General features: G+C 44.4%; 1 protein-coding gene across 5 annotated transcripts in view; it reads left to right on the top strand.

Annotated features, from left to right (window-relative positions):
- The window catches only part of ZNF263 (zinc finger protein 263), a 39,198-nt gene extending 22,315 nt beyond the window's left edge, over positions 1-16,883 (top strand). Inside the window, exons 1-7 of one of the 5 annotated variants that reach the window (XM_010949828.3) lie at positions 9,559-9,701; positions 9,933-10,849; positions 11,737-11,917; positions 12,345-12,418; positions 12,636-12,762; positions 14,269-14,385; positions 14,896-16,883. In XM_010949828.3, coding sequence (XP_010948130.1) covers positions 10,463-10,849; positions 11,737-11,917; positions 12,345-12,418; positions 12,636-12,762; positions 14,269-14,385; positions 14,896-16,064 — 2,055 coding nt within the window. In that variant the 5' untranslated portion in view covers positions 9,559-9,701; positions 9,933-10,462 and the 3' untranslated portion in view covers positions 16,065-16,883. Of the gene's footprint in view, positions 1-9,558; positions 10,850-11,736; positions 11,918-12,344; positions 12,419-12,635; positions 12,763-14,268; positions 14,386-14,895 lie in introns of those variants that run through there. The other 4 variants (XM_045512731.2, XM_010949827.3, XM_010949829.3 and 1 more) reach the window with 4 other exon arrangements.
- Positions 16,884-26,666: the final 9,783 nt, after the last annotated feature.

Here is a 26,666-nt window from a genome sequence, read left to right as displayed (position 1 = left end):
CCCATGTTTGTAAATAATAGGAAAATATTTTTTAAATGTGAATGTCTGAAGGGAGACTCAAGAAATAACATGGCAACCTCTAGAGAGTAGAATTGGGCATGGAGATTGTGCTTTTTACTCCCTTCTATACATTTTTGTGGTTTTCCAATGAGTATTTAAACATTTTATGACACATGAGACAGAGTCCATGAATATATTTTCGATATAAGATAATAAAGCAAAACAGAAAATATAGCAAGCTCAGTGTTAGAGGAAGACTTTCATGTTTTTCTCATTATTTTTATAATAAAAACTTGAGGGGGGAGGGTATGGATCAAATGGTAAAGCTCATGCTTAGCATGCATAAGGTCCTGGATTCAATCCCCAGTACCTCCATTAAAAAAAGTTAACTAAATAAACCTAATCACACCTCCCCCCCCCCCTCAAAAAAAGAAAATGAAAAGAAAAAACATTTATTTTTAGAGGAGGTACTGGGGATTGAACCCAGGACATCATGCATGCTAAGCATGTGCTCTACCACTTGAGCTATAACCTTCCCTCTCTAAAAAAATGAATAAATGAATAAACCTAATTACCTCCCCTCTCAAAAAAATAAAAAATAAAAACTTAAAGAAAATCTCATTAACTGGAACATTTTTTCGCTGGAGTGAAGAGGATTAGGAAAATGGTTTTTAAAAGGCAAACTGTGTCCATAGGGAAACAAATATGTGAAAATTTCAAGTAATATGTGATATTTGGCAGTACCGAAGGGAACACAGCACAGACCTAACTCCAAAGTAAACACACAGACACACACTGCAGGCATCAAATTAATGCAGACACAGATTCTTTAGCAAAAGCATAAAGTCTCATGCCTTGATTCCCCTGAAGATATAGGGCAGAAGATTAAATTTCTAAAATATAGTTTAAATAGGCTGAAATGACTGGAGGGCCATTTCCCCAGAGCCTGTGCTATGAAGGCACATAAAGCCCTCACATGATACTTGGTGCATATAATGTGCTCACTATATGTTATCAACCACTGTAGTTCCAAAGCTGTGATTTTTGGTATTTTGACAACACCACCCACCTCCATTACAGCAGCTTTGGAAAATGTTTTGGTATCTGGACAGGTACCTTCACCCACAGAAAAGTACCAAAACTCACGTGGCATTTCACCTGCGGTCCTATAGAGGGCGTCCTCATGCGTCGTCTCTGGGCCTACAGCTGGAAGCCCAGTGGACGCCCCACTCCCATCCCTGTCCCCAGGGACAGTCCTCCACAGAAGCTGGCAGCTGGAAACAATTATTAATGCTGCAGGAAGTAGGGGAAAGTGACAATGTGTGTCAAACCTAAAACTGGACATCAGAGTCCACAGAAAACATTTTCCAAGGCTGCTGTGATGGAGGTGGGTGGTGGTGTCAAAATACCAAAAATCATGGCTTTGAAACTACGGTGGATGATAACATATAGTGAGCACATTATATGCACCAAGTATCATGTGAGGGCTTTATGTGCCTTCACAGCACAGGCTCTGGGGTCAGGTAACCTGAGTGAGAATACTATCCCCCTAGTTAACCGGTTGTGTGACACTGGCTGAGTGATGTACCTACTACTTATTCAGCCTTGATAAGGAAGGAAGTTGTGTTACATGTTACAGCATGGGTAAATCTTGAAAACATTATGCTAAGTGTATAGCACAGGAAACTATATTCAATATCTTGTAGTAACCTATAATGAGAAAGAATATGAAAAGGAATATGTACGTATATGTATGGTTGAAACATTATGCTGTACACCAGAAATTGACACAACATTGTTTTTATTGACTGTCAATTTAAAAACCCCAAAATATGCTCAGTGAAATAAGCCAATAACAAAAGGACAAATATTTTATGATTTCACCGATATGAGGCACCTAGAATAGTCAAATTTATCATAGAGACAGAAAATAGAATAGTGATTATCAGGTGCTGGGAGGAGACGGTAATGGAGTGTTGATAATGAGTAGAGTTGCAATTTGGGATGATGAAAACATTCTGGAGAAGAATGGTGGTTACGGTTACACAACAGTGTGAATGCACTTCATGCCACTGCATTGTACACTTAACAGTAGTTAAAATGGTAAATTTTATGTTATGTATATTTTACCACCAAAATACTTGAAAATGCACATACCCTCTGCTTGAGTTATTCCATTTCTAGGATTCTAAAGAAATTATTGAATGAACACAAAGTTGCATTAAAAGATGTTCATTGCAGAGTTGTTCATTAAAGCAAGAATTGGAACCAACCTGAATGTCCAACAACAGAGGAAATAGTAATTTTGATACACTCATACTGTCGCATATCATGTAGCTATTAAGAGTAAGAAGGGCCTATTCATCTTGATCCAGATAGATTCAGAGACACACTGCGAAGTTAAAAAAAAAATCTGGGAAAATACGTGTAGAGGGATAAATATATGCAATGAATGCATATACATATGCAAACACATCAGAAAGAGACTGGTAGGATGTCCAACCATTACCTATAAAAAGGGGAGAAAAAGTGAAACAAGGGGGTGATGGGAAAGTTTCCTCATTTTCTTTCTCTACATCTCTATTCTTTTGATTCTTTCACAGTGACTGCTCATGTATTACAGTTGTTCTGCTTATCTGTCGCTGCACAACAAATACCCCAAAGCTTATTGTAAAAACAGTCCTTGTGTTCTAATGGCTCATGATTTTGTGTTTGGGATTTCAATCAGGGCACAGCAGGGACAACTCAGGTCTGCTCCGTGACTGGAACTTCAGTTGGGGTGGCTCAGATGTCTGGAGATCACTGGAACAGCTATAGCTGACTGGAGTTGTGTGTCTGAGACCTCAGTACTGGCTGTCTGCAGGTGACTCTTGGGTTCTCCGCAGTGTGTCTGCTGGGACTGGGAATAGCAAAAATGGCTATTTCCCCTCCTTTATCTGGTTAGACTGGGATGGCTAGAACATCTGGGAGGTCCTGTCTGACAACAGACACTGAACAAGACAGGATGGAGGCTAACCTATATTATTCCTAGAATGAAAAAAATTGCTCCTATTCTGGGCGTAAAAATATCCAGATTTAGGGACTAAATAAACTGATTATAAGGGCTAAAAAGAGGCCAATAGCTGAGCTGTCCTTCCCACCCCATTCCACATCTTTACAGGAGATTTGAGAGGAAGCCAGGAGCCAGGTCTAAAGGCTTATGTCTGAGCTTTCGGCATTTCTGACATTATTCTGCCCAGATCACTAGGCTAGAAATGAAAGAGGATTTCAGGATGGGTACTCATTTTAGCATTAAAGATTATGAAGTTTCCTGGAGGGCCCTTAGGATGTTTTTTTAGGGAATGTGAAGGTGACTGTAGGTGCAGCGGGCAAAGTATATTGTGTCTCACTCCCCACCATATTGTGAGCCCCTTGGAGGTGGATTTCCTCAGTCTGCTCATTTCCTTGATTTTAGCCTAGACAACATTCTCAACACACTGTGAAAGAATTACTGCAGATTCTGGAAGGTCATAATTGAGAAAAGTCTTAAAGTAGCTCCTGCAGGATCTCTCTGCTTTCAAAAGACAAACAATACGGCATCTTAAGGAGTGCCTCAGCTAGATAAAGGAATGAGCCTCTCCTAGGTCCTTTAGTCTCCTATTTTTAACTGCCAGCTTTAATACCTAGGCAGCTATTAACAGTTGCTATATAAAATCCATACAGTAGTTTTTTGCTTGTTGTTTGTTTTTAAAACCACTTAGCAAGGGAAGAGGAAGTTAAAAACAAAAAACAAAAAACAAAAAAACCCAGGGAACAGAATTGGGAAGCAAGCCAAACTCCTCTCTCACTTCTCCATCACGAAATGTGCTTTTAAAGAAATAATAATACTTGAGAGATCCAAGACTATTCTAGATTTGTGTCCTACAAATAGAACCCTTGTTTTCTAGGGTGTTTGGGATACTTAACAAGTTTTTAAAAATCTAAGTCCACAAGAAAACTGAAATGAACTTTTCAAAGCAGAAATAGAATCTCCTTTTCTAATCAGTGCAGTGATTTTTTTTCTTTTTAAAAAATTCCTATTATTTATTGAAGTGTCATCAATTTGCAATGTTAGTTTCAGGTATACAGCAGAGCAATTCTGAAATAAATATATATAGATATCTCTCTATATATATATCTCAGATTCTTTTCCATTACAGCTTATTACAAGAAACTGAATATAGTTCCCTGTGCTATAAGTAGGTCCTTGTTGTTTATATATTTTATATATAGTAATGTGTATCTATTAATTCCAGACTCCTAATCTATACTTTCTCCCCACTTCCCCCCTAGTAACCACAGTTTGTTTTCTGTGACCAAAAAAAAATTTTTGAAGAGGAAAATTTTCTTGACTAGCTTGACCAGTTGACCAACTCTTGGCTTAAAGAGGAAATAATATGAAAACTGCAGTGATAAACTGTTTTGAAATCATCAATAAGGAGAATAGTCTATATAAAAAATTAAGAGCTATAAACAAAGTTGCACTTAGAGGAAAACTCATATCCTTAAATGCTTTTATTATTAAACAACGAAGACTAGAAATAAAACACACTGATATTTATTGAAAGTTTATTTTATATAGAGCCTGCACTTAAATATATCTCATTAATCTTTGTAGTATTTATCAGGTGGGCACTGTTTTTTTCCCTTATCTTTTCAAAATGCTCAGAAGTGTAACTCTGAAGTATATCTATGCCATGTTCTCTGTTCTTAGTTTCCAAGAGCCATTTCACATCTCTCTTGATTCAGTGCTACATTTATTAATGTTTAGTGTATACAGGGCACTTTAAGGGATAAAGAGATGAATAATAGCTGTTCTGTATCTTGCAGAACTTCAGTCATGTGTGTGATGTTGATGTACGTATACTGGAAGTGCAGGGGAGGACAGGTCGTAGTATGGTTGCAGTTAACCCTCCCAGCTAAGGAGAACTGTGTTAAAAGCGAAAAATGAGGTCTAAACAAAGAACTGAGGGAGCCCAGAAGAAAGTAATTCTGACTTGAGGAGGGGGTTAGGAGTGAACCACAGTGTTTGTTGCCACAATTCAGGGCCTGCATCGTGAAGATCTTTACGGCTTGTTGAGGAATCTGTGCTTTGTTATCAGAGCAGTGGAGAACCACTGGAGGTTCTGTGTGTCGGGGTGAGTGGATATGTAAAGACTTTATTTTTATTTTTGCTTTAAAAAAAATTTTCCCCCTTAGAGTAGTTTCTCAGATGTGGAACCACTTGATAAGAGAGGAGAAACATATTAACATTCTAAAAATACACTGTCATATTGCTTTCTATAAGTGTAATGCATTCATGGGGTCTCTTTCCTATGTGACGATGTTGGTGTCGATAAAGGTGTGAACGAAGGAAGCTCCTCTCACAGCCAAGGCACTTTTGAGGTTCTCTCCTGAATGAATCTTCTGGTGCTCAGTGTGTCTAAAGTCAAGAAGTTCTTCCAGGTTGGAGTTCTTGGGTTCTCTCTCTATAGAGTGGTTACGATGATCTGTAAACATTGCTAAGTCTGGAGGTTTCCACATTGACTTTCTAAATGTTTTTAGTATTATTTATTTTTTTTTTTTTTTTGCAAAAGAGAACCACAGAGATCATCTCCCTCTAAAGTAATAATGAATGGATGCAGAGTGCCCAGTTTTGTTTTGTTTTTTTTTTCCTGATTCAAAGAAGCTTCTTCATTTTCTCTCCTGATCTCAAAAACTGGGAGAAGAAATAGAAATTGAACATATCCTCCTGTTCAAGGTGAAAGAGATGGGGGAAAATAGTTGTGTTAAACCAGTAATGGGATGATAGAAACTCCTAAGCAGATCCCAAAACTTTTTACTCTTAACTAAGGCTGAATTTTTCTTTTCTTTCTTCCCTGTAGCCAGTGAACACTCACTTATCTTGAAGTCAAATCATTGTTTCGTCTCTTTGAAAACCTGCAATTCCTTCACCTATGACTCTTCTCTGTGCTCCATGGGGAAGCTCAGGCCAGCTTTGTTACTGGATATCCTGGCCATGAGAAAGACAGGCAGCATGACAGTTTGGGTCACCACTGGTTCTTCTGAATTCAGACTGATTTCTGGGGCAGGCGACCTCTCTCTGTCTCTTTCAGTTAGGATTATTCCACTTGGAGCCTCTTTCAGGCAGTTCTTCAACATTAGGACAAAACCAAAATAAGGGGAAAGCTCTTTTTGTGCTCAATTCAAGGTCATTGTCCTCCAGCCTGTGGAAGAGCAGTGAATTCTGTGTTAAAGTCAATAAACTAGTTTTATATTCCCTTTTGAATATTTTGATAATAGAATTATCTAAGTGTGGATTAAAATATAAAGTAAATCATCCTAAAATTCTGACTGTATTAAAGCCGAGAAACATTCTCTTATTGAGTCTGTAGAGAGGAGACAGAGAGGTAAAAGTGGGAGTTTTGGAACTATGTCCTGGATTAACTTCAGTTAAGAGGTTTTTTAAAATAAAAATTGGTACCTGAAGTGGGTTGGCTGGTGACCAGCAAAAATTGTCTTTATATGTTTCTTTTAGCTGTAGTCTAGATGTGTATTATCTTGAAATTAACCTAAGTAACTAACTGTTTCTGGCAGTCGTAAAGACAACTAGTAAAATTTTCTCCGGCTCAATTTCCAGCCATGTCCTACCATTGTTTTCCTTACTAAGAGCAAGTTATAGTTTGTACTCTCTTTCTGTGTCCCTTCCTTTCCCTCCTCACATCTAACAAAGTCTACCGGTCTGCAGTAAAATGTGGATTGGTAAATAGTGATTTAAGATCCAAATAGAGTAAAATGTTTAAATAGTAACATTACCAAACAATATTAGCAAATTAGCTTGGTTAATATTAAACCAAAGGAAAATTTAAATTCCAGAATACTTTATCAAAATGCCTTATTTTATATTTTCATGGAGAAAGGGAAGTATATTTCAGATTAATAAAAGTAAACTGCATTTCAAATGAAATGCCATTTAAAGTCACTATTTTGTTTGCGATTGGATTTCTAAGCTAAGCATGAGATCAAAGAGTAATGTGTTACAGTAAAAGCAAACCTTATTAAGCCACAGATCACAGGAAAGCTGTTGTCAGGGAAAGTGGAAAGAAAGCATAACTGGGGAGAGTAGCAAATAGCAAAGGCCTGGGTGGCAGAAGCCTGGAGGCCAGGATATCCCTAGGTAAGATTCAGGAAAAGCATTTCTGAATGACTAGCGCTGCTTATTTGCTCCTATGCCAGAGTACAGACTTGAAAGTCTCAACACTGTAGATTTCATCAAATGTCAGTTTAAACCCAGGCACAGACAGCTGCCCCACCCTGAGTGCAGGAGAATCTGTGAGATCCAGGTAAGGGCTGAAAGCAGCTCTAGAGACTTTAGTGCCCAGGAGAACTAAGACCAGGAGCAGGGTTTTTTAAAATCTGAAATTCAAATTTGTTTTTCCTTCTACGTAATAGAGAGCCAGCTGAGGACCGATATAGCTGAGGACAAGAAAATACAGTTGACTCTTGGATGAGTTTGAACTGTGTGAGTTTACTTACATATGGACAATTTTCAATAAGTATGTACTACAGAATCACACAACCCACGGTTGGTTGAATCTGTGGATGGAGAACCACAGATATGGAAGACCGACTATAAAGTTATTCATGAATTTTCCAATGTGTAGAGGGTCAGTGCCCCAGACCCCCACTGCATTGTTCAAGGGTCCACTGTATAAGACAGCAGAATCATCAGTGGTTACAGAAGTGCATAGTTACTTCCCTTAACTTACTTTTCACCAAGCTTTAAAGTAGTGGTTTTTAATCTTTTTCCTGATTTTGAGAACTTGATGAAAGCCATGAAACCACTTCCTAGAAAATACACGTAGTTTTGTAAACAACATAAAAGGTTTACACAATCTCCAAATCCATCGATGTGATCCTCTAGAACTGCGTTGATGGTAGTTAGCTACACTAGCTTCATTTTAAGTGCTCAGTAGCCACCATCACAGTAAGCTCTACTGTACCGGGCTGCTCTAGAATTTCATGGACTCTAGGTTAAGAACTTCTGCCCCAAATGAACCGCTATAGTTCTGCTGGCCTGTAACCCCACTCCCAGTCAAGTTGGTATTTGACTGTAAAATACTGTGTATAAAAGCTGTTTGCTCTGTCTGAATATAGATAGATCTCAAAGAAATGGAGGAATACTAACAGTAATTTTGAATAACTTTAAAAATCTATCCAGCTTTAAGTACCTGTTAATAACCTAAAGTTAAAGAGATAGCAAATGGTTCATCCGTCATTCTTACCGTCTCAAGGTATGCAAAGGTTTGTAAACATTCCCATGCCCCATGTCCCGCAACAATAATCCGAGTCACTTTTCTATGAGATAGGGTAAGCTTTCAGGAATTTGCTGTGCCTTAGCAACAGCTAATATTGAATTCATATTAAGTGCCAGGTATGATTCTAAGCATCCTACATATGTAAGCGCATTTAATCCTCACCGTTACAAGGTTGGTATAGTAGTATCCTCTCAAAACAGATGATGGAACTGAGGTTTGGGGCTTAGTGAGATTTAATAACTTGTCTGAGGTGACATAGTAAATGCCAGAGAAGTGGATATTAGGTCAGAATCTGTTGTCTCCTGAAATATGAATGTCCAAAACATGGGAAAAAGTGGGTCTTACAGGACTCTGAGGTCACATGTCTTAACAAGGTGTTCTGAAATGGACCTATACTAGCTTGTGTTCTGTGAGGCCTCTGGGTCTGCATTTGCCACAGCAGCTTCCTACCTTTCCTCTGGAGTGGAACAAGAGAGAAAAATACTCAGACTTTTTTACACCCAGTCACTGAAAGTCGACCCTCTCCCTCCATACATCACCCTTTACCATCATGGCAGCCTGAACTTTAGCGATAGACTAAAATGTGATCCTGGTAAATGAGTTAACTGACACTCTGTAACATGCGGATGATAATACCGTCTATTATTATAATATCGTCAACACAATTTTGTGTGTTGTGAGGATCCAGCTGCACGTAAGCAGGTGCTCAGTAAACGACTACTGTTTGTCACGGTTCAATTCATGACGCTTCTATCTCCTGAGACCATGGGCCTGACCGTCGTTGGAAGGAAAAGAGGAGCTGGGCCGACCTGGACCGTGGTCACCTGCCTCAAAGCTGGGCAGCCCTCTCCTCACCAGCACAGACCCTCGACTGCGCCGGCCAGGGAATCGACCCTCTGGGTTTCCTTCCATTCGGCTCTCACGATTAAAGTTCACGGCCGACCTTGGAGGGAGATGAATAGAGATCTCGCTCCCGCAGGGCTGGACACGCCCCCCCCCAACACACACAAAAAAGCACGCCCCGGGCAAATTTAAAGTCGGAAGCCGGCGGTGCAGGCTGGATCCCGAGCGGCCCCGGGGGACGTCCAGCCGCCTGCAGCGGGACCCCGGCCGGGCAGAAGATCGCTACGGGCCACAAGCCCCACTCCCTTCTGACAGCCTCAGTACGGAGCTCTCTGCAGCGCCCCTCTGTCTTCAGGGCGCAGGCGCGATTCGCGCCACCTTGCATCTCCCGGCAGGCCCCGCGGCGGCGCTGACCCCGGCGGGACCCGCTCTTCCCCGCCTCCCCCAGGAGCCGAGCAGGCGGGCGAGTGAACCGTGGCTCACGTGCCTCTGAGGCTGCCGGGGCGGTTAGGGACTGCCTTGGAATTCGTTTTGACCGGGACGGTGATTCTTAAACTTGTCTGTGGGGGAAGAATTTCTCGGAGGGGCTCGTTAATTCAGATTTTCGGGCTCTACCCTGATACTGAAGCACAGGATCTCGCGTGTCTTAGAGCTTTGCTTTTCACTCAGCTTTCCGAGGGGTTCTGACCTCCCTCCTGGCCGGCCGGTCACAGCCGATTTGGGTTTAAATTCCAAATGGACTTAGCAAACCAACGCGTCTCTGCCCTCCCCTAGGGACTTCTGGAGCCTCGGCGATCGCCCAGTGGCCCGGCCTCTCGTCTCCAATTGGCCCCTCGCTCTTCCCGCCTACGTACGGAAATCTTTTCTTCTGTTTGGTCGGTGGTGCGTCTGTGGCGAGACCTCACCCAATGGGCACTTGAGTTCCCAGAACGTGACCCGGAAGTTGGTTCCGAGCAGGCGCCGATAGCTGTTGACGCCTAACGCGCGCTGGGACTTCCGGCGTGGGAGCCAAGCGCCGAGTCCTGCGTGAGTCCGCCGAGAGGGGAAAAACGCGTCGTTCCGGTCCTGCTTTGGGGCGGTCCTGGCGGGGCGGGTCAGGGGTCGGCGCGGTGGCGCCCAGGACCTACTGAGGCCGAGGGGCCGGAGCCAGCTGCGCCCGAACTGGATCTGGGTTTCCTGGCCGAGACTTGGCGCCGCGGGCCCCCTGGCTCTTGGGGACTCCGGCCATCCTTGCACGGGGTCCGGAGCGGTTTCCTAGACGGGCGCAGCTGGTTTCGGGGCCAAGGCGCTCCCGGGGCCTGCAGATGGCGTCGGGTCCAGGCTCCCAGGATCGGGAAGGTCTTCTGATAGTGAAACTGGAAGAGGACTGCGCCTGGAGCCAGGAGCTGCCCCCGCCAGACCCAGGTCCAAGCCCTGAGGCCTCCCACCTGCGCTTCAGACGGTTCCGCTTCCAAGAGGCCGCTGGGCCCCGGGAAGCACTCAGCCGGCTCCAGGAGCTTTGCCATGGCTGGCTGCGGCCTGAGATGCGTACCAAGGAGCAGATCCTAGAGCTGCTGGTGCTGGAGCAGTTCCTGACCATCCTGCCCCAGGAGATCCAGAGCAGGGTGCAGGAGCTGCATCCGGAGAGCGGCGAAGAAGCGGTGACCCTTGTGGAGGATATGCAGAAAGAGCTTGGGAGATTGAGGCAACAGGTGAGAGAAAGAGCTGTTTTATTTACGGTTTGTTTGGCCCCGAGGACTGGGACATCGCGTTGGCCCAGTTCACCGTGGGAATTTACTTGGTTGCCCTCAGTAGACCTTACGTGGGCAAGAGGCCTTTTTGTAGTTTAGTCAGGAACTTTCGTTCTCCAGATTTACCCCAAGTGGATAGAGTGAGCAGTGAAGAGTGCCCTGTTTCCACATAGAGTCAGTGTCTCTGCATTAGTGTGAGCCCAGGAGTCAGCTCGCCAGTTTCAGATCCTCACTGCCCCGTACTAGCTTTTGGACTTTGAGCAAGTTACTTAATTTCTTTAGGCCTCGGATTTGCCACTGGTGAAATGAGAACAGTAAGATATCTCTAGGGTTGCTTTGAGGATTAGAAAGAGCAGCATGTAGTTTTGATCACAGTGCTGGCTTGCAGTTTTAGTGTTTAATAACTGTTAGCTGTTGTTATATAAAGGTCAGCAGTCTAATATCTACAGAGCTGGGTGGCAGTTAATAGTGGACTTAGAAAAACAGTTTGGCATTGAGGTTCTGAGGGCACTTCCCCCAGGGCCACCTAAGTTTAACTTACCCAGTAGTGAGGAATAGGTGCATCTAGAAAAGGTGGAGGAAAGCAAGAGGGAGTGAGGTGTGTCAGAAGAGCTGTGTGGGGAAGGTGTGCACTAGGAGTGAACTCCCCCCACCCCGTCCCCCAACACACATTTTCTTGGGTGTACACAGGATCAGAAAAGCCTTTAGTGGAAACCATTTTTTTCTCTTGCTGGGTCCAAAGGGATTGCTAGTGGTTCTCTATAGAAGGCTTGCCCTCAGAATTCTGTACTAATTTCCCTTCCTTTCCGGCCCTGTTGTGATGATGAGTGATGTGGGTTGGTTCCCAGGTCACAAACCATGGGCGGGGAACAGAAGTGCTTTTGGAGGAGACTTTGCCTCTGGAAACAGCACGAGAGTCACCGAGCTTCAAGCTGGAGCCAGTGGAGACTGAGCGAAGCCCTGGGCCCCAGCTGCAGGAGCTGCTAGGCCCCAGCCCTAAAAGGGACCCCCAAACTGTAAAGGAGAGGGGTGAGGAACAGTTATCTGGGCAGGTGGGAGGGAGGAAGGGCTTTGGGATTGAGCAGTACTGCCCAGGAAAGGGCATTTCTGACCTGAGGGTTGTCAGGTGTGGAGTAAAAAGACCTAAAAGTGGTTTGGGTTCCTCTGGGGGTGGGAGGAGGAGGTGGGGGGATCTATTATTAAGCCCTTTTGTATGCAGAACAGAGACATTTAGAGCTGAATGAATGATTGAGGACTTTTAATACCTGGGCCAGCAGGAGACTGCTGGTATTCTGTCGTTTTGGATACCACTTTATGCCTCAGTTGCTTTCTTTTGTTCAGTGTTGCATCCTCAAAGCAGAGCCTGGGTGTTGGGGAATGGATACTGTGTCATAATAATCCTTGGGTTGCCAAGGACTAGGAATGCCATTCTCATCATAATTTCTGTCACCTTCAGCATTATCTGCTCCCTGGCTTTCTCTCTTTCCTCCTGAAGGAAACATGGAAGACAAGGAGCTGACTGGGCCCCAGGTGATGTCGAAATTCTCATTGTCTCCCCCTAGTCTGCTTCACCACATGCATCTCCCCCACCTTCTTTGTCTCCTCCACACCTCACTTGTAGGCCCGGCACCCTGCTTCCCCATGAAATGTGTCCTTGGCACCCCTGGGTTTTGCCCCTTTAACCCATGACTCTGCTTGAATTGTTCTTGGTGCCTCAGGGCCTAAAGGAGATCTTGTGCTGTTTCAGTTGCCTGAGAGCTTAGAGGACGTGGCTATGTACATCTCCCAGGAGGAGTGGGGGCATCAGGATCCTAGTAAGAGGGCCCTCTCCGGGGACACGGTGCAGGAGAGTTATGAGAATGTGGACTCACTGGGTAAGGACTTCTTTTCCAGGGATGAAGACTGAGCCATTTCTAACCAGGGTCCTGTCCCTTAGCCACTCACCTCCGGATATAAGTTCTGAGTTTTGCCGGAAGACCTGTCTTTGTCTAAAGTCCCCTGGTCTAGGATTAGTAAAATATTTGCCAAGTGCCACAGTTGGTACACTTACAGACCCAGGCTGCCAGAGCCGAAGGCAGGGAGTCTGACTTCCAGGGCAGAACAAATCAAATCCAGTGATGCACCACACCCACTCCCCTCCCCTACACCGCCCCATCACACGCAGTGTCACAGGATGCTCTGAGGCTTTAAGTTTTTGATCCCTGGCAATTTCAAAATGCTTACTCTTCTGACCTCACTTATATTATCTAGGCTCCATTTGTATTTCTGGGCCCGTCCCCAAAGACACAAATTTCAGGGGCTGTGGCATCAACATTCCAGCTTAGTGGCTGTCCCAGTCCTTAAAAATTCAGGAAAGGGAAAGGCTTTGTGGAAATTTGGAAATGATATATCCAAAACAGGGTCTAAGTAAGTTAAGCATAAATTAAGATGCATCTGTGTGTTGAACTATCTATCATGCAGAGATTAAAAATGAGGTCTGTGAAATAAGACAAAAAAATCAATAGTTGGATTTAGGTGGAGAGTGTACAGATATTGTATAATTCCTTTTTTTTCCTACATGTGTGAAAATCCTCACAATAACAAGTTGGAGGAAGTCAAAAAACAACATGGAACAGGACTGTGTACATTATCATCATAGCTCCGCTGATGCACACAATAGAAAAGAGTCACCCTGCACTTTGTTCTCATGTGAGGTTTTTGCAAAGAGAAGCACCGCTATCATCTCACTTGAACTAGTTTGCAAGGGAGTTCCTGCTGGGTTTGATTGCCTTCTCCGCATTCTCTCTCACTGCCATGGCTTGGTGCCCAAAGTTGAGCACAGCTCTTTCAGTGAGTGCCAGGTAGGAGGAGAAGATTGCAAGTTCTTGGAGTGAAACCTTTTAGAGTCCCATGTTTGCTGCCATTGGAGTGAGCACAGTACAGGAATGGCACTTTTGGGTTTTAATCTCAGAGTCCCAAGTCCTTTTCCAATTGTCCAGTATATTATATTTTCTCTTTCTGGAGCTAACCAGTCATACTTAGTTCTATTTTATATTGATTTGTAAGAGTCAAGACTCTTTTACATTAGTAAGCTGATTCCTCAAGGATCTGACTACCCATTTGATTGTTGTTTTAATTAAAAGTTTTACATTCTCGTTGCAAAAAATCCCAAGTAGCACAAATATGTAAAGAGGAAAAAACCCCTTAGTCTCCCTCCCCTCATTTCTTTCTCTAGAGGTGACCAGTGGGTGGAGTTTAGTGTATGTTCCAAGTAATTACTGTCAGACTTACTGCACCTTCTGTACCTGTCCGCTCAGGGCAGGGAACAAGACTTACCTTTGTTTCCCCTGCCTGGTCGAGGAATGTGTGACATAGAAATCCTTTTCTTTCATTGTGAACAGAGTCTCAGGTTCCCAGTCAGGAGGCCCTGAGCGCCCAGGTGGAACAAGGAGGAAAGCCATGGGATCCCAATGTCCAGGCTTGCAAGGAGGGCCTGAGCCCCAGAAGCCCAGCTGCAGGTAAGGAGTGAAGTTGAGCGGCCTGACCAGCTGGCCTCCGCTGTTGAGAATGAGGCATTTGAGGTTTTGGTGTAAGGCTAGCCCGTCACCACTGCCAGGGAGGTACTTGGCTTCCCGTGGGTCCCCACTGCCCACTTCTATCCTAGTGATGGCAGGCGAGGCTCCCAGGGTGCAAAACATAAGGAAGTGTTCAATCTTGGGCTCCCTTGCCCATCCTGGTCCCAGTCCTGCGCCATCTCCCCATTCCCCAAGGGCAGAAGCCAGTGGCTCAGTTGAAGAGGGAGTGGGGCCCTTACCAGGGAATTCAAGATGGGTTTGAGCTCTGATTCCTGAGCAATGGCCATGCTCCTTATATGGATGCCTGTCTAGAGTGCTTTCCATCTGTGGGGGAGACGGGAGACAGGTAAAGCCAGCCCCTCTGGACTTCTGACCTGCGGGTAGTAGGTCACGTGGGGTTTCCTTTTCTCTGGTGTAGAAATAATACGGGTTTGGTTTCTCTAACTCTTCCAGGGGAAGAGAAATTTGAGAACCTGGAAGACAGTGCTCAGTCCAGTTCCCCTGAGAGTGTCCACCCTCAGGCGCTGCAGCCTGGCCAGGCCAGAGGGGAGGTACCCTGGAGCCCGGAGCAGGGAAGGCCTCAGGACAGGGCGGAAGAGCCCTGGGAGCCTCCCCCAGAGGATCGGACGGAACAGTCCTTAGTGGGGGCCACCAGTTGCAGAGAACTAGGGCGACCAAAGGAACTGCAGCCTAAGAAGCTCCACTTATGTCCCTTGTGTGGCAAAAATTTCTCTAACAACTCAAATCTAATTAGGCACCAGAGAATCCATGCAGCGGAAAGACTGTGTATGGGGGTGGAGTGCGCAGAAATCTTCGGTGGGAACCCACACTTGCTGTCACTACACAGAGCCCACTTGGGAGAGGAGGCCCATAAGTGCCTGGAATGTGGCAAAAGCTTCAGTCAGAACACCCACCTGACTCGCCACCGGCGCACCCACACAGGCGAGAAGCCCTATCAGTGTAACGTGTGTGGAAAAAGCTTCTCTTGCAACTCCAACCTCCACAGGCACCAGAGAACGCACACAGGCGAGAAGCCCTATAAGTGCCCTGAATGCGGGGAGATCTTCGCCCACAGTTCCAACCTCCTCAGGCACCAAAGGATTCACACAGGAGAGAGACCTTACAAGTGTGCCGAGTGTGGGAAAAGTTTCTCTCGAAGTTCACACCTTGTCATCCATGAGAGAACTCATGAGAAAGAGAGGCTTTACCCCTTCTCTGAGTGTGGGGAAGCCACGAGTGACAGCACTCTCTTTCTTACAAATCAGGGGACCCATAAGGCAGAGAAAAAACTCTTTGAATGTTTGACTTGTGGGAAAAGCTTCCGACAGGGCATGCACCTGACCAGACATCAGAGAACGCACACGGGGGAGAAACCCTATAAATGTAGCCTCTGCGGGGAAAACTTCTCTCACAGATCCAACTTAATCAGGCACCAGAGAATTCACACGGGAGAGAAACCCTATACCTGTCATGAATGTGGAGACAGTTTCTCTCACAGCTCCAATCGGATTCGTCATCTGAGAACCCACACGGGAGAGAGACCCTATAAATGTTCTGAATGTGGAGAAAGCTTTTCTCGGAGTTCACGCCTTATGAGTCATCAGAGAACTCACACTGGGTAGAAACAGTGGGGTTTTTTCTTGGCCCCCCTCCCCCCCCCATAAGGTGGCATATTCAGAGGGTTTTGTTGTTAAGAGCTGGTATTTCTCACCCAGCTGACCAGATGATGTGCGTTTTAAGGTAACTGGGGAGGGTCACTGTGAGGGAGGTGCAGAGGCAGGAAATGATTAGCACAAAACTGAAAAGGAATTCTGATTGAACTGGTGAGGACAGGCAAGTCTTTGAGGGGACCTGCTCAGGGTGGACTTTTCTCTGACATTCTTCTTGTCCCAGGGCACACCTCCCCCCTCAGTATATTAAGCCAGCTTACGACTTGGGTGCCTTACTGTGTCCAGTATCCCAACAACTAGGGGAGTCTGTGGACTTTCTGTTGCTGCTTCCTCACTTGGGACACTTGGCAGGAGCATTTGGGCTCCTGGGGCCCTTGAGACCAAAGAAGTCTCCTGGGAAGCCAGCTGGAGGCACCAAAAGACTGGTAGTGAGTTGCAGCTCTCCTGAAGGCCTGGCTGGGAGGCCACAGGCCGCCTGGGGCAGCCAGCACCGCCCCCTCAGTGGCTTGACAGTAGGGCTCGTTGGCAGGTCATGCATGTAAATTTCACCTCAAACAAAAAGGAACCAGAGACCAGGTCAGCCCAGGAGTTGGCGGAGGAAAACAGTCTGAGTTAATGTACCCTTTACAGAGATTGAGTCTTCAGAGGGTTCCATGAAAGATGGTTTCCCTGGGAGACTTTGAAAATGTGGATCCTGGTAAAATTCGGGATCATGCCTTGCCCTGTTGAAAATAGGTTTCGATGGTAATAAATATCTTCAGGAAACATGAATGTGTGTGGCTCGTCATTGAGGGTCTTTTTCTTGTCCTCCAGTGTTGATCTGTCTTCCATCTGCTTTGGTTAGAGGATCTGCTTTCTCTTTGTGGTCTTACTGGGCAGCTCCAGGCAGGGACTGCTATGTGGTAGCAAAAGGTCAAGCCCAGTGGCTGCCTGGGGTGATGTCATAAGGGTGTCCTAGAAGGATTTGTTTTTCTACTCTGGTGTACAGCAATGAAAATGTGTTTCTTTGTTTAGAATGTTTACTTTCTTGTAAAGTAGCTAAAGGAAGGCCTGGCTCTTCAAAGACAAGTTAGTTTGGTCTAGCAAATGTTTCCCAGGAAAAGATGGTCCTGATATAACTGAGTTACGAGTGGAGGGAGATATTGGGGAGGGCAAAATTATTAGGGGAAAGCATTACATTTTAGAATAGGGAACCAGGAATTCTAGGAGTATGTATCTATGGGAAAGAGGTCGAATATGAGGAGAGATTCTGGGAGTAGAAAATTCTGATACCAGGACAACATCTCAGGATTTGGTCCTGGAGGAAGGTATCTAAGTAGCTGTTCATCGGGAGAAAAAGATGAAACGTTCCTTTGGCAACTGGCTATTAAATATTGCAATTTTAAGTGAGGGAAACCACCCTGCATGCCCTTTACCTTTGCTTATCAGTCTTAGCTCTGCCTCAATGTAGTAAGAGTTTTTCCTTGGTTTTCTGTGCCAATTTTAGAAAATCTTCCTGTTTCGCATTTCTGTCCCTTTCTCTTACCCACAAGAGGGCAGTGGTAGTGTAGGGGTTGGGGGTCAGGGTAGGGAGGCAAGGCTTTGACAAACATTAGTGTAGGATCAGCACTGGTAGGAGCAGGACAAAGCTAATGTGGCTGCTGATGGCATGAAATGGGTGGGTAGTGGAAAACTGATGTTACTAAGCACTCTCTGGTTAAGATGGGAACTTAAGTGGATTACAAATCTTAAGGGAATGGAAAGCACCCTCCCCTTCAGATCTCCCCTGCCTCTCATCACCCATACAGATCTGTGATGGGGTCTAACTGGCATTGCTCCTACTTGGGAGAACTGCAGCTTGGGGCCAGAGCACTGGGGACCCCCAGGTATTCACTCCCAGCACTGAAAAGGCTTTCCAATAGGAGACTTGACCCAGTCCCCAGTCTGGCTCCCCTGCTAGCAAACTTAACGTGTAGAGCTGTTCTTGGTCTTGTTTTAATGAGATGATGTCACACAATATTGCATGTAAAACACTTAGCACAGAGCCTGGCACGTAGAAAATTAATTTCATCTACTTGTGCCATCTGTGAGCAGATAGTAGGGCAAATTGCCTTTATTCTAAGCACCTGGCGGGAATTTAGGGTAACAGGCAGGATTGACAACTTCTTCCTTGTAGTCATATTTCAAAAAGCAGGCCAGAGGCCCTTACTGCAGGCTCCTGTGAAGTCACTGCAAGGGATGGCCAAGTATATATACTCTTACAGTACACACATACTTTTTACACTAATACTTTTACCCAGCTAGTCATCTTGAGAATAACCAGAACAGATTCCAACTGACTTTTTATGTCAGAGGGAGACTAACGCAGTGGGTAATAAAGACCCCTATCCCCTTAGTCCAAATGGAGATCTGGGAGATGTGGACTGACCCTGAGCATCAGCCAAACACTCTTGTAGCAAAGGTAGCACAGGAAATCAGCAGAAAGGCTCCTGGGTGGAGAATCAGGACCACATTTAGGCAATGTGAAAAGGCCTGGTAGACACAGATAAAAAGCAGCAGGGCCAATGTTGATAACGACAAAGCCCTGTGACACCAGAGACCAGAAGAAGTGTAAAGATAGCACTAAGTTTTTTTGTTCTTTTGTTTTTCCCAAGAAAAAGCCATCAGAAGTCACTTTAAGAATTTTTACTGTAGTAATGTATGAACTTACAGGTCTTAGTAACATGAAATTTGGTTTCAGATTCCAAACCCTTTAAAGAAGAGTTTAGTGTTTGAATCATTTACATTACCAACTGATAAAATTTTAGAGAGTGCTTTAAGACTTGTAATTTTTGTAAACCTTTCACAAACATCTGAAACAACTATGTAAAAGGGTTTTAATGTTGTGTTACAGGAAACCAACTATCCAATTTATTAGCACTAGAAGGCTAACTGCTTTGGGTGTCAGAACTCAAGAACAGAAAGATGAATTAAAGCAAAAGTCATTTATTAGAAGTATTTTCTTTGTAGGTCTTTTTTTTCTTAGAAGCATTTTCTTTTAGTCCTCAATCTAGCTTGCAATCACTTCTGATTAAAAATTGGCTTCCATTTCTGAAAGGGAGACTGATAATTCCTTCTGATCATATAATTCTTACTAAGAGGGGTTGTCTAGCCACCTTGCTACACAGTTAGGAGGCAGTGGGAATGGTCTAGTAAATTCAACAATGTCAAAATAGTTGATGAAAAATGGCTCAGCCCCTCCACCCCAAACTTCAACAGACCTTCCAGTTAATATCCTCACTTCATCACTGAGACACCTTGAATGTCCCAGAAGCTTCTGTTAAGAAATCAAAACTGGTGGTTCAAACCTGCTTAAGGGAGAGTAAGATTTCCCCAGGCAGAAAGGATGGGAAAAGAAAATACTAAGTTACTGAAATCCTAGGATGTATTTCTGGACATAATGAGGAACTGTGTTTCCCTCTCCATCAGGAAAACGTTCTATGACCTGGGTGTGGTTCCCCAGGCAGAGGGTGAAGCTGCCCTTGAGGGATTCCCGTTCTCTTGGGAGAGGGTCCAGTTTAAGTTTGGGAATCTCGCCCCAGCCACTGGAAGGGGTGCCTGCGTTTCTCCAAGGAGCTCCAGGCTTCGGAAATGATTTCCAGAACCCAAAACTTTAGTCCTTTCTCAGGCTTGGGAATAGTAAAAGAGTCTACGGGTCCCGCAACTTCGCCTTCCGGCGGCATCGGGCACCGGACGGGGCGCGGCGCTAGAACCGCCGGCGTGCCGCACCCGGCTGGCCCAGTGGAGGACGGCTCCCGCGCCCGCCCCGGGAGGCGCTAGGGCGGCTAGGGCGGTGGGTAGCATTTGGCGGCTGCGTCCCAACAAACCTTTCCACCCTCCGTCCTGGGCCTCGGGGCTGCCTCTGGCCCCGTCCGCCCGCACCTGCCACGTACCCCTCCGAGGCCGCCCTTCAGAGCCCGGGGGACCGCGGGCGCGCGCTCTCCTCAGGCCCGCCCTCGGCCCACGGTCCTCCCCGCCCCAACCGCCGGGCCTAGCCCGGCCTGCGGGCTCAGACTCCGGGGTTGGGCCGGCCCACGCGGCGCAGGGTTTCCCTTTCCTTCCTCCGGAGCCGTCACGGGCGGCGCTTGCAGCCCCGAAACTTCCCAGTCCCTCAGGTGCGCGTGCGCCACCCGGGGGCCGCCGGCGGGGCTGGGTGGTCCAACGGGGGGCGAGCGAAGAGCCGAGTGGGGGAGGGCAGGAGAAAGGGGCGTCTAGGGGGTCGGGGAAGGACGGGCCTAGGAGCCCCCGAAAGACCTTCGACAGGGGGGACGCCTCCTCAGTTTTGTTTTAGTTAGCTCACTCTGGCCGCAGGGTGGGGAACGGATGGGAAGAGGACAAGAAAGAAGAGCAGGGAGACTAGAGACCCGTGCAGTCGTCCAGGTAGAGTGATGTCGGCTTGGACCAGGAAACAAGCAGTGAGGAGGGAGAAGTGGAGATGCGATGAGACATTCGGGAGGTAGAGCTGACAGGACTTTACGTGTGTCCAGCCCTAAGCCTGAATTCTTAGAATGACCTCCAAAGGCATTGAAAATCTGGCCCTGACTTCTTTCCTCCTTTTCTCTGCCAGCTGCACCTACAGCCACCATCCAGGGACCTCGCAGCTTCCCAAGGAGATGCACCCCACAGGCTCCCTTTGCCGGACTGTCCTCCCTCCTTCCCCCAAACTTTAAAGCCCAGCTCAAAAGTCACACTTGACTCAGATACTTCCCTACTATGCAAGCGCTCTCAAAGCCCTCTCTGTACACACCCAACAGTGGTTTGTTTCTATTCCTTTTCTAATTCAGGTCTAAATGCTCAACAACTTACTCTGCTTGGCATGGAAAGGCAACGTGAAATTTGCAGAATCAATGAATACTTTTGAAAAGGGTGTAACTGCCGGTCATTTATTATGGAAATTTATGACCATTGGGGAAAACCAGATGTTTAATGCAATGAACTAGAGAGCTGTCCAGTATGCTTATCTCACATTCTCCCTCAACTTCTTCCACAATACCGGTCTATCCTAGGCTTGAAAGGTGTCTCAACAAATGCCAACTTTTAAGTAACAAAAATGTTAAGACAATAAGATATAAAATTGTATTTACAATATAACCTACTATTTAAAAATATATGAAATATACCAAAGCATTAAGAGAGCCTACCGGTGGACGGAATTTGGGTGATTATCTTTTTTGTGTGTGTATCTTTTATAACGAGCATATGTCTTCCACAGTAAGAGGAAAACAAATACTAAACAGATGGTTAACAGATTTAAGAGAGCAGAGCATGTCATAGCACTAAATTGAAAACCAAATCCTTTTTTATCTTCTTAACTAGTCAGCATATACATAGCTTGTTATATGCCTTGAACACATTTAGATTTTAATGCTTTTCCCACATCCATCCCACCTTAGATAATGAGACAGTAGTTCCTCATTATTCAAATCTTTGTCTAAAATAGAAAAATATGGATGAATGAATATATTTATACATTAAAAACATAAATTTATTACTTCCAAATTTTGTTTTATAAACAATATAAATGGGCATTGATATGCAAAATGAGGTCAATAAAAAAATGACAATTCACAATAAGCCTACTTCATATATTATCACATAATTGCAAAAATCTTTAAACACAAAATCTAATTACTAGAACCAGAAGTTGAAGGCATATTGAAGGAATCCTTATGAGGCCAAGGTTTCAAAAAGCTACCAATTCTAGAATGGATTCTACTCTGGAGCTGTTTCTTGATTATTTCTTGTTGCATTTCTTTCAGCGTAAAATGGAACCTCTGAAACTCAGGTGTGGCATCAACAAAGTCAAGAAGGTAGTCCAAACTCTGACAATAGATAAATTCAGCAGTCTGCTCTTCAGCTCCTCCTCCTTTTGTTTCTGGGGGGCTATCCTTTTCTTCTTCATCCCCATTTAACCACACCCTATCATCATCCAGCTTGGTTTCCGACTCCTCACATTTCTCAAGAATTTCTCTATAATCCCCATCTTCTAAGCCTTGAAGAGCATATTCAGGTTCCTTTTTGTAAAGAAGATTTTCCCAAGCATTTGCTATGGTTATTTGTTTTACTTCATCCCAACTCTTTGCCCAGTTAAAAACTGCACTTTTTACATTGTAGATTTTAATCTTGGAAACTCCTTTTTTCTCCTTTATCTTGCTCATCATCGCTTTCTTCAAAAATTACAACTCTCCTCAAGTTGCTTCCATCTATAAAGTCGTTTGCAGCTCAAGATCACACCTTGATTCATTGGTTGAATCAAGGTTGAAGTGTTATGGGGAAAGAACATGCATTTTATTCGGCCATCCTCACCGGTCAGTGATTCAGTAGAAGGGTGAACTGGGGAATTGTCCAGAAGTAACAAGGCCCTGACGTCATCCTCATGGAATCGGAGAACATTAAGTTGAAAATGCTTGACCTCAGGAACAAAGTTGTGTAAAAACCATTCTGAAAACAATTCTCTGGTGAACCAAACATCTTTACTAGGTTTGTATATCACAGGTAATGTACATGTGTCCTCTTTCACATTTTTGGGCAGCTTTGCTTTTCCAATAATGACTGACTTTAACTTGTGAGTTCCATCTGCATTTGCGCATAAAAGAGCTGACAACCGTTCTTTGTTTATTTTATTCCCTGGTAGGCAGATATCTTTTCTGCTTGCCTGAGTGTTTTCTGGCATTGACTTCCAAAAGAGGTCTGTCTCATCCCCACTGTATAGCTGTGCAAGACATAGTTTCTCCTCTTTGATAAGCATGGACAGCTTTTGTCGAAATGGCTCAGTGTTTTCTGAAGCTGAACTTAGGACTTGTTCCCCACATACTTTCCAGTTCCCAATTGCATGCCTATTTCGAAATCTAAAAAGCCAACCAGTGCTAGCTTTGAAGTCTGTCCGCCCAAAACACTGTGCGAATCTCTCTGCTGCAGCCTGAAGCTCCGCACCTCGAACAGGGACGCCGGTTGAGCGTTTCTGTTGGTACCACATGTAGACTGCATCATCGACGTCACTGTATTTGGCTCCTGTTGTCCTCTTCCTCTTCTCAGCCCCTACTAATGGCATGTCCTGCTTCAGTACAAAGTCCAAAATCAATTTCTTATTCTTTTTAATGTCGTAAAATGTTGACTTACTGATTCCAAATTCATCCATTACACTTTTAAGAGATTGTCCGGCTTCAATCCTACTTAGAACCTTCATCTTCTCTTCCAAATTCAATGTTGTATATTTCCCTCTCTTATTCATACTGAATTTGGTTTCAAACAATCAGTGGGGGAAAAACCTTGCTGAACTGGGAAAAAAAACCCCAAACAACTCCCTCTGCCCCCCCACAAAGCTAGCCCAAAGCCCAAGAAGGCATAGGCATGTATCCTGAAGGGTAATGGGCTAAAAGGAATGAGGGCTTATGATTAAAGTGCTAGTCTAGAGCTAAAGGTCTTAGGAACTCAGAAAGTTGCCACTGTCAAAGCCCTGTCTACATATTGCTCCTGCAAGACGTGGATGAGCAGGTTTCAGAAGCACCCTTCTGAACATTTCTTCTCTCCATTGACAGGTATAGCAGCATCAGTCAGGAATAACAGGAATGTCTGCACACTCTCCCAATTCGACACAGGAAAGGACACAACAAGAAGAGAGGAGGTGAGATGTGCTCACAAGAACAGACTCAGGTAAGATAAATCTCAACAAAAAGTGGTGCTTCAGATGACAGTGTGAAAGCTTCAAAGGCAAAGACAGTCGTACTGTGTAGCAGACATCCAGTGTGATGTCTCCTTCTCCAAACAACTTGATTTTTACCTCATTGCCAGAAAAGAAAATGATGCACACACTGCTCTGCATGGAGTGTTCACTGGGCATCAGTCCATCCACCTGCTACTCTGACACTGCAATGTCTGGAGAGTTAGAATTTGAGAATAACTGTATAGTATCTTTAGGTGAAGAAGAAAGTAGGTTCTGTTGTCCATACGAATGAAATCCAACTTTTACTGCATTCAGTACAGCATTCCCAAAGACTAAGCTTTAGCTTGAGTGTATCTTATGTTTACCAAGGTAATCTGTAAGTATATAAATAATGGGTTCATTAGTGGTACTTTTCCACTCTCAGGTCTTCTTCCCTGAGTACATCTGGTGTATTTTCAACTGTTATTTTTTGCTGAAATTGTTCCAAATTTGGGATTTTATCGAGTCTCAGAATCATGGCAATTCTTAGCGATGAGTCCAGAAGTTTTATAAAATTTTTATGATAGTTAAAAAATTATTAAAAAGATCTATCCTTGTGATTATTTTCCTAAATTTACACCTAGTGTTAAGAAACATACTTTTTATATTTGAGACTTTGATTTCTCTTCAGTAGAGATTTTACTTAATTTGAAACAAGACTCAGTTTTTCCACTGCTTGAAGAAATTTACAAGGTTTCTCTACTGGTATTTCTGATCCCTTGTTTCCCATAAATCCTTCTGTTGGCAAACTCTTCTGTAGCTCTGTGCCCTCAAATATTCTTTTCAAGTCGTCCTGGTGCTGTCCAATGCCATTCCATGTCTTTAGGAATGTCCTAATCTAGATTAATTCCATGGTTCCCATTCCAGATACACAACCTCATGGGAAATAACAAAAACTGCCACTTTTATCCATTCCAGGTGCTATGCAGAAAGAAAAGTATGTCAGAGAAATGAGAAAAATGATAGGTATTTCAGTGATTCTCCCTCTCCTTTAGGGCAGAGCCTGACTGACTTTCATTCATTTTTCAACTACACAGAATTCTCAAAATCCTCTCATCTAGAAACCCAGAGTCCAGACCATTAGTTTTCCCCTAACAATTGTTGCAAGAAATGTCAACTGGTTCATGGAGTACTAAGAGGAACATGAAAGAATACAATAGTTAATAGAGTGTGGAGCCAGTGACAGGCTGAAATCAAGCAACCTTCTACAGGAAGCAGCTCTGATTAAGGCAATTACTATCGTAAACAAAAAAAGGAAAGAGTGTTTACTAGCCAAAAGTGGCAGCATTAACTCCAGCCAGTCACCCAGCAAAAACATTTAGTCCCCTAAGGCAGTTGTGTGGTGTCTCAGAATAAACTGCTTGTGTTTGTTTTCATTGTTTCAGGCTGTACATTCATCATTTCTCAAACTGTGCCCAGGAAGAGGAAGGTGAAATCAAAAGAAAAGACTGAGGGGACTTTTGTGGGCACCACAGCAAGAGTAAGCAACTATGGCACCAAACTTCAGACAATGAACATTATCCGGGGCCCACATTCACTATTCCCCACTTTGTACCTTGCTTCCTCTTCTTCCTTTCAGAGGGTTTCTTCTTCCACTTTCTTCTCCCCTTGTTCACTAACCAGCTCCCTACCATGTTCAGAATTGGGCCTGCCAGTAACATCCAGGGGCAGTACTGGCAGAACTCTATTTACTATTCAACTTAACAAGTTCCAATTATATGCTCAGCCTTGGGCTGGATGATGAGGATCTCAGTGCTTAGAACATTACTATCCACTGGTTCTGAGAGACTGGAAACAAGAGTTACATTTGAAGAAACTAAATACCAACCTGAGATTTTAAAGAAATGAACCTGCTTTGAAACATATTCAGGCACCTTAGGCAGATGCTTGTTATTACTGTCACCATTTAATCCTTTTCTCTCAAAAAGATCTGTGCCTCGTAGGAGTGTAACACCAGTCTATTTAAAAGCAAAAATAGCATAACGGCCTTGCAGTGGTCTCCCATTTTCATTCCCACCTTAAACTTAGCCCCAGTTGAAAAGCCTGGAAAGAAGCTTCCTCAAAAACCCTCAAATGATGTTCATTATTAGTTTATTTATTAAATGCAGTTTCTTCACTCCCATTCGAAGCACTCCCTAATAGGTCCACAAGAACTTATTTTCTACTTAAGCCCTTTCTCTAAATGTAGCCCTATTATATTTAGCTAATAAGTAGTAGAGATTCTCTCACATGGTCATCTCTGCAGCTTTCAAGGCTTTGCTCTTAACTCTCCTGGAATGTGACCCTATTCCCTGCTGCGGGCAAACCCCTCAAAGTCTTGAATAGTCTTCCCCATCCCCAAATCAACTTTCATTTCCTTGGAATTCCCACAGTGATGAGCCTATGTCTTACCCTTTCCTACCTTGTGTTACTGATATTCATGAAACTGCTTCAGTTCTTTTCCTAGATTCCTTGAATCAAAGGCATTGTCCTATTGACTCTGGAACACTGACTACACGTAGTAGACTTAATGAATAATCCCTTGACTAGTACCAGCTGACACTATGAAAACACTGACCACTGGAAGAACACTGACAACCCCAAATACTCAGGTTCTTCTAAATATGATTCAGTAAATATTTATGGAATGCCAGTCTTACCTAGGCAACTCTGCCAAACGCTGCAGGACATACAAATGGAAAGCAGGGTCCCATCCTCCGGGGAGCACGCTGCGGTGGGAAAATCAGGAGAGAGCACAAAGAGGACCTGAATTCCACTGGAGGACCTGCCACTGGTAAATTACATGACCCTGAGCAACTCACTTCCAGTCAAGGGAGCAAGCTCTCAATTCTCTG

The sequence above is a fragment of the Camelus bactrianus genome, chromosome 18 (assembly GCF_048773025.1).
Source record: "Camelus bactrianus isolate YW-2024 breed Bactrian camel chromosome 18, ASM4877302v1, whole genome shotgun sequence".
Lineage (NCBI taxonomy): Eukaryota > Metazoa > Chordata > Mammalia > Artiodactyla > Camelidae > Camelus > Camelus bactrianus.
The sequence above is the reverse complement of the archived record's forward strand: the minus strand, read 5'-3'. Positions and strand labels throughout refer to the sequence as shown.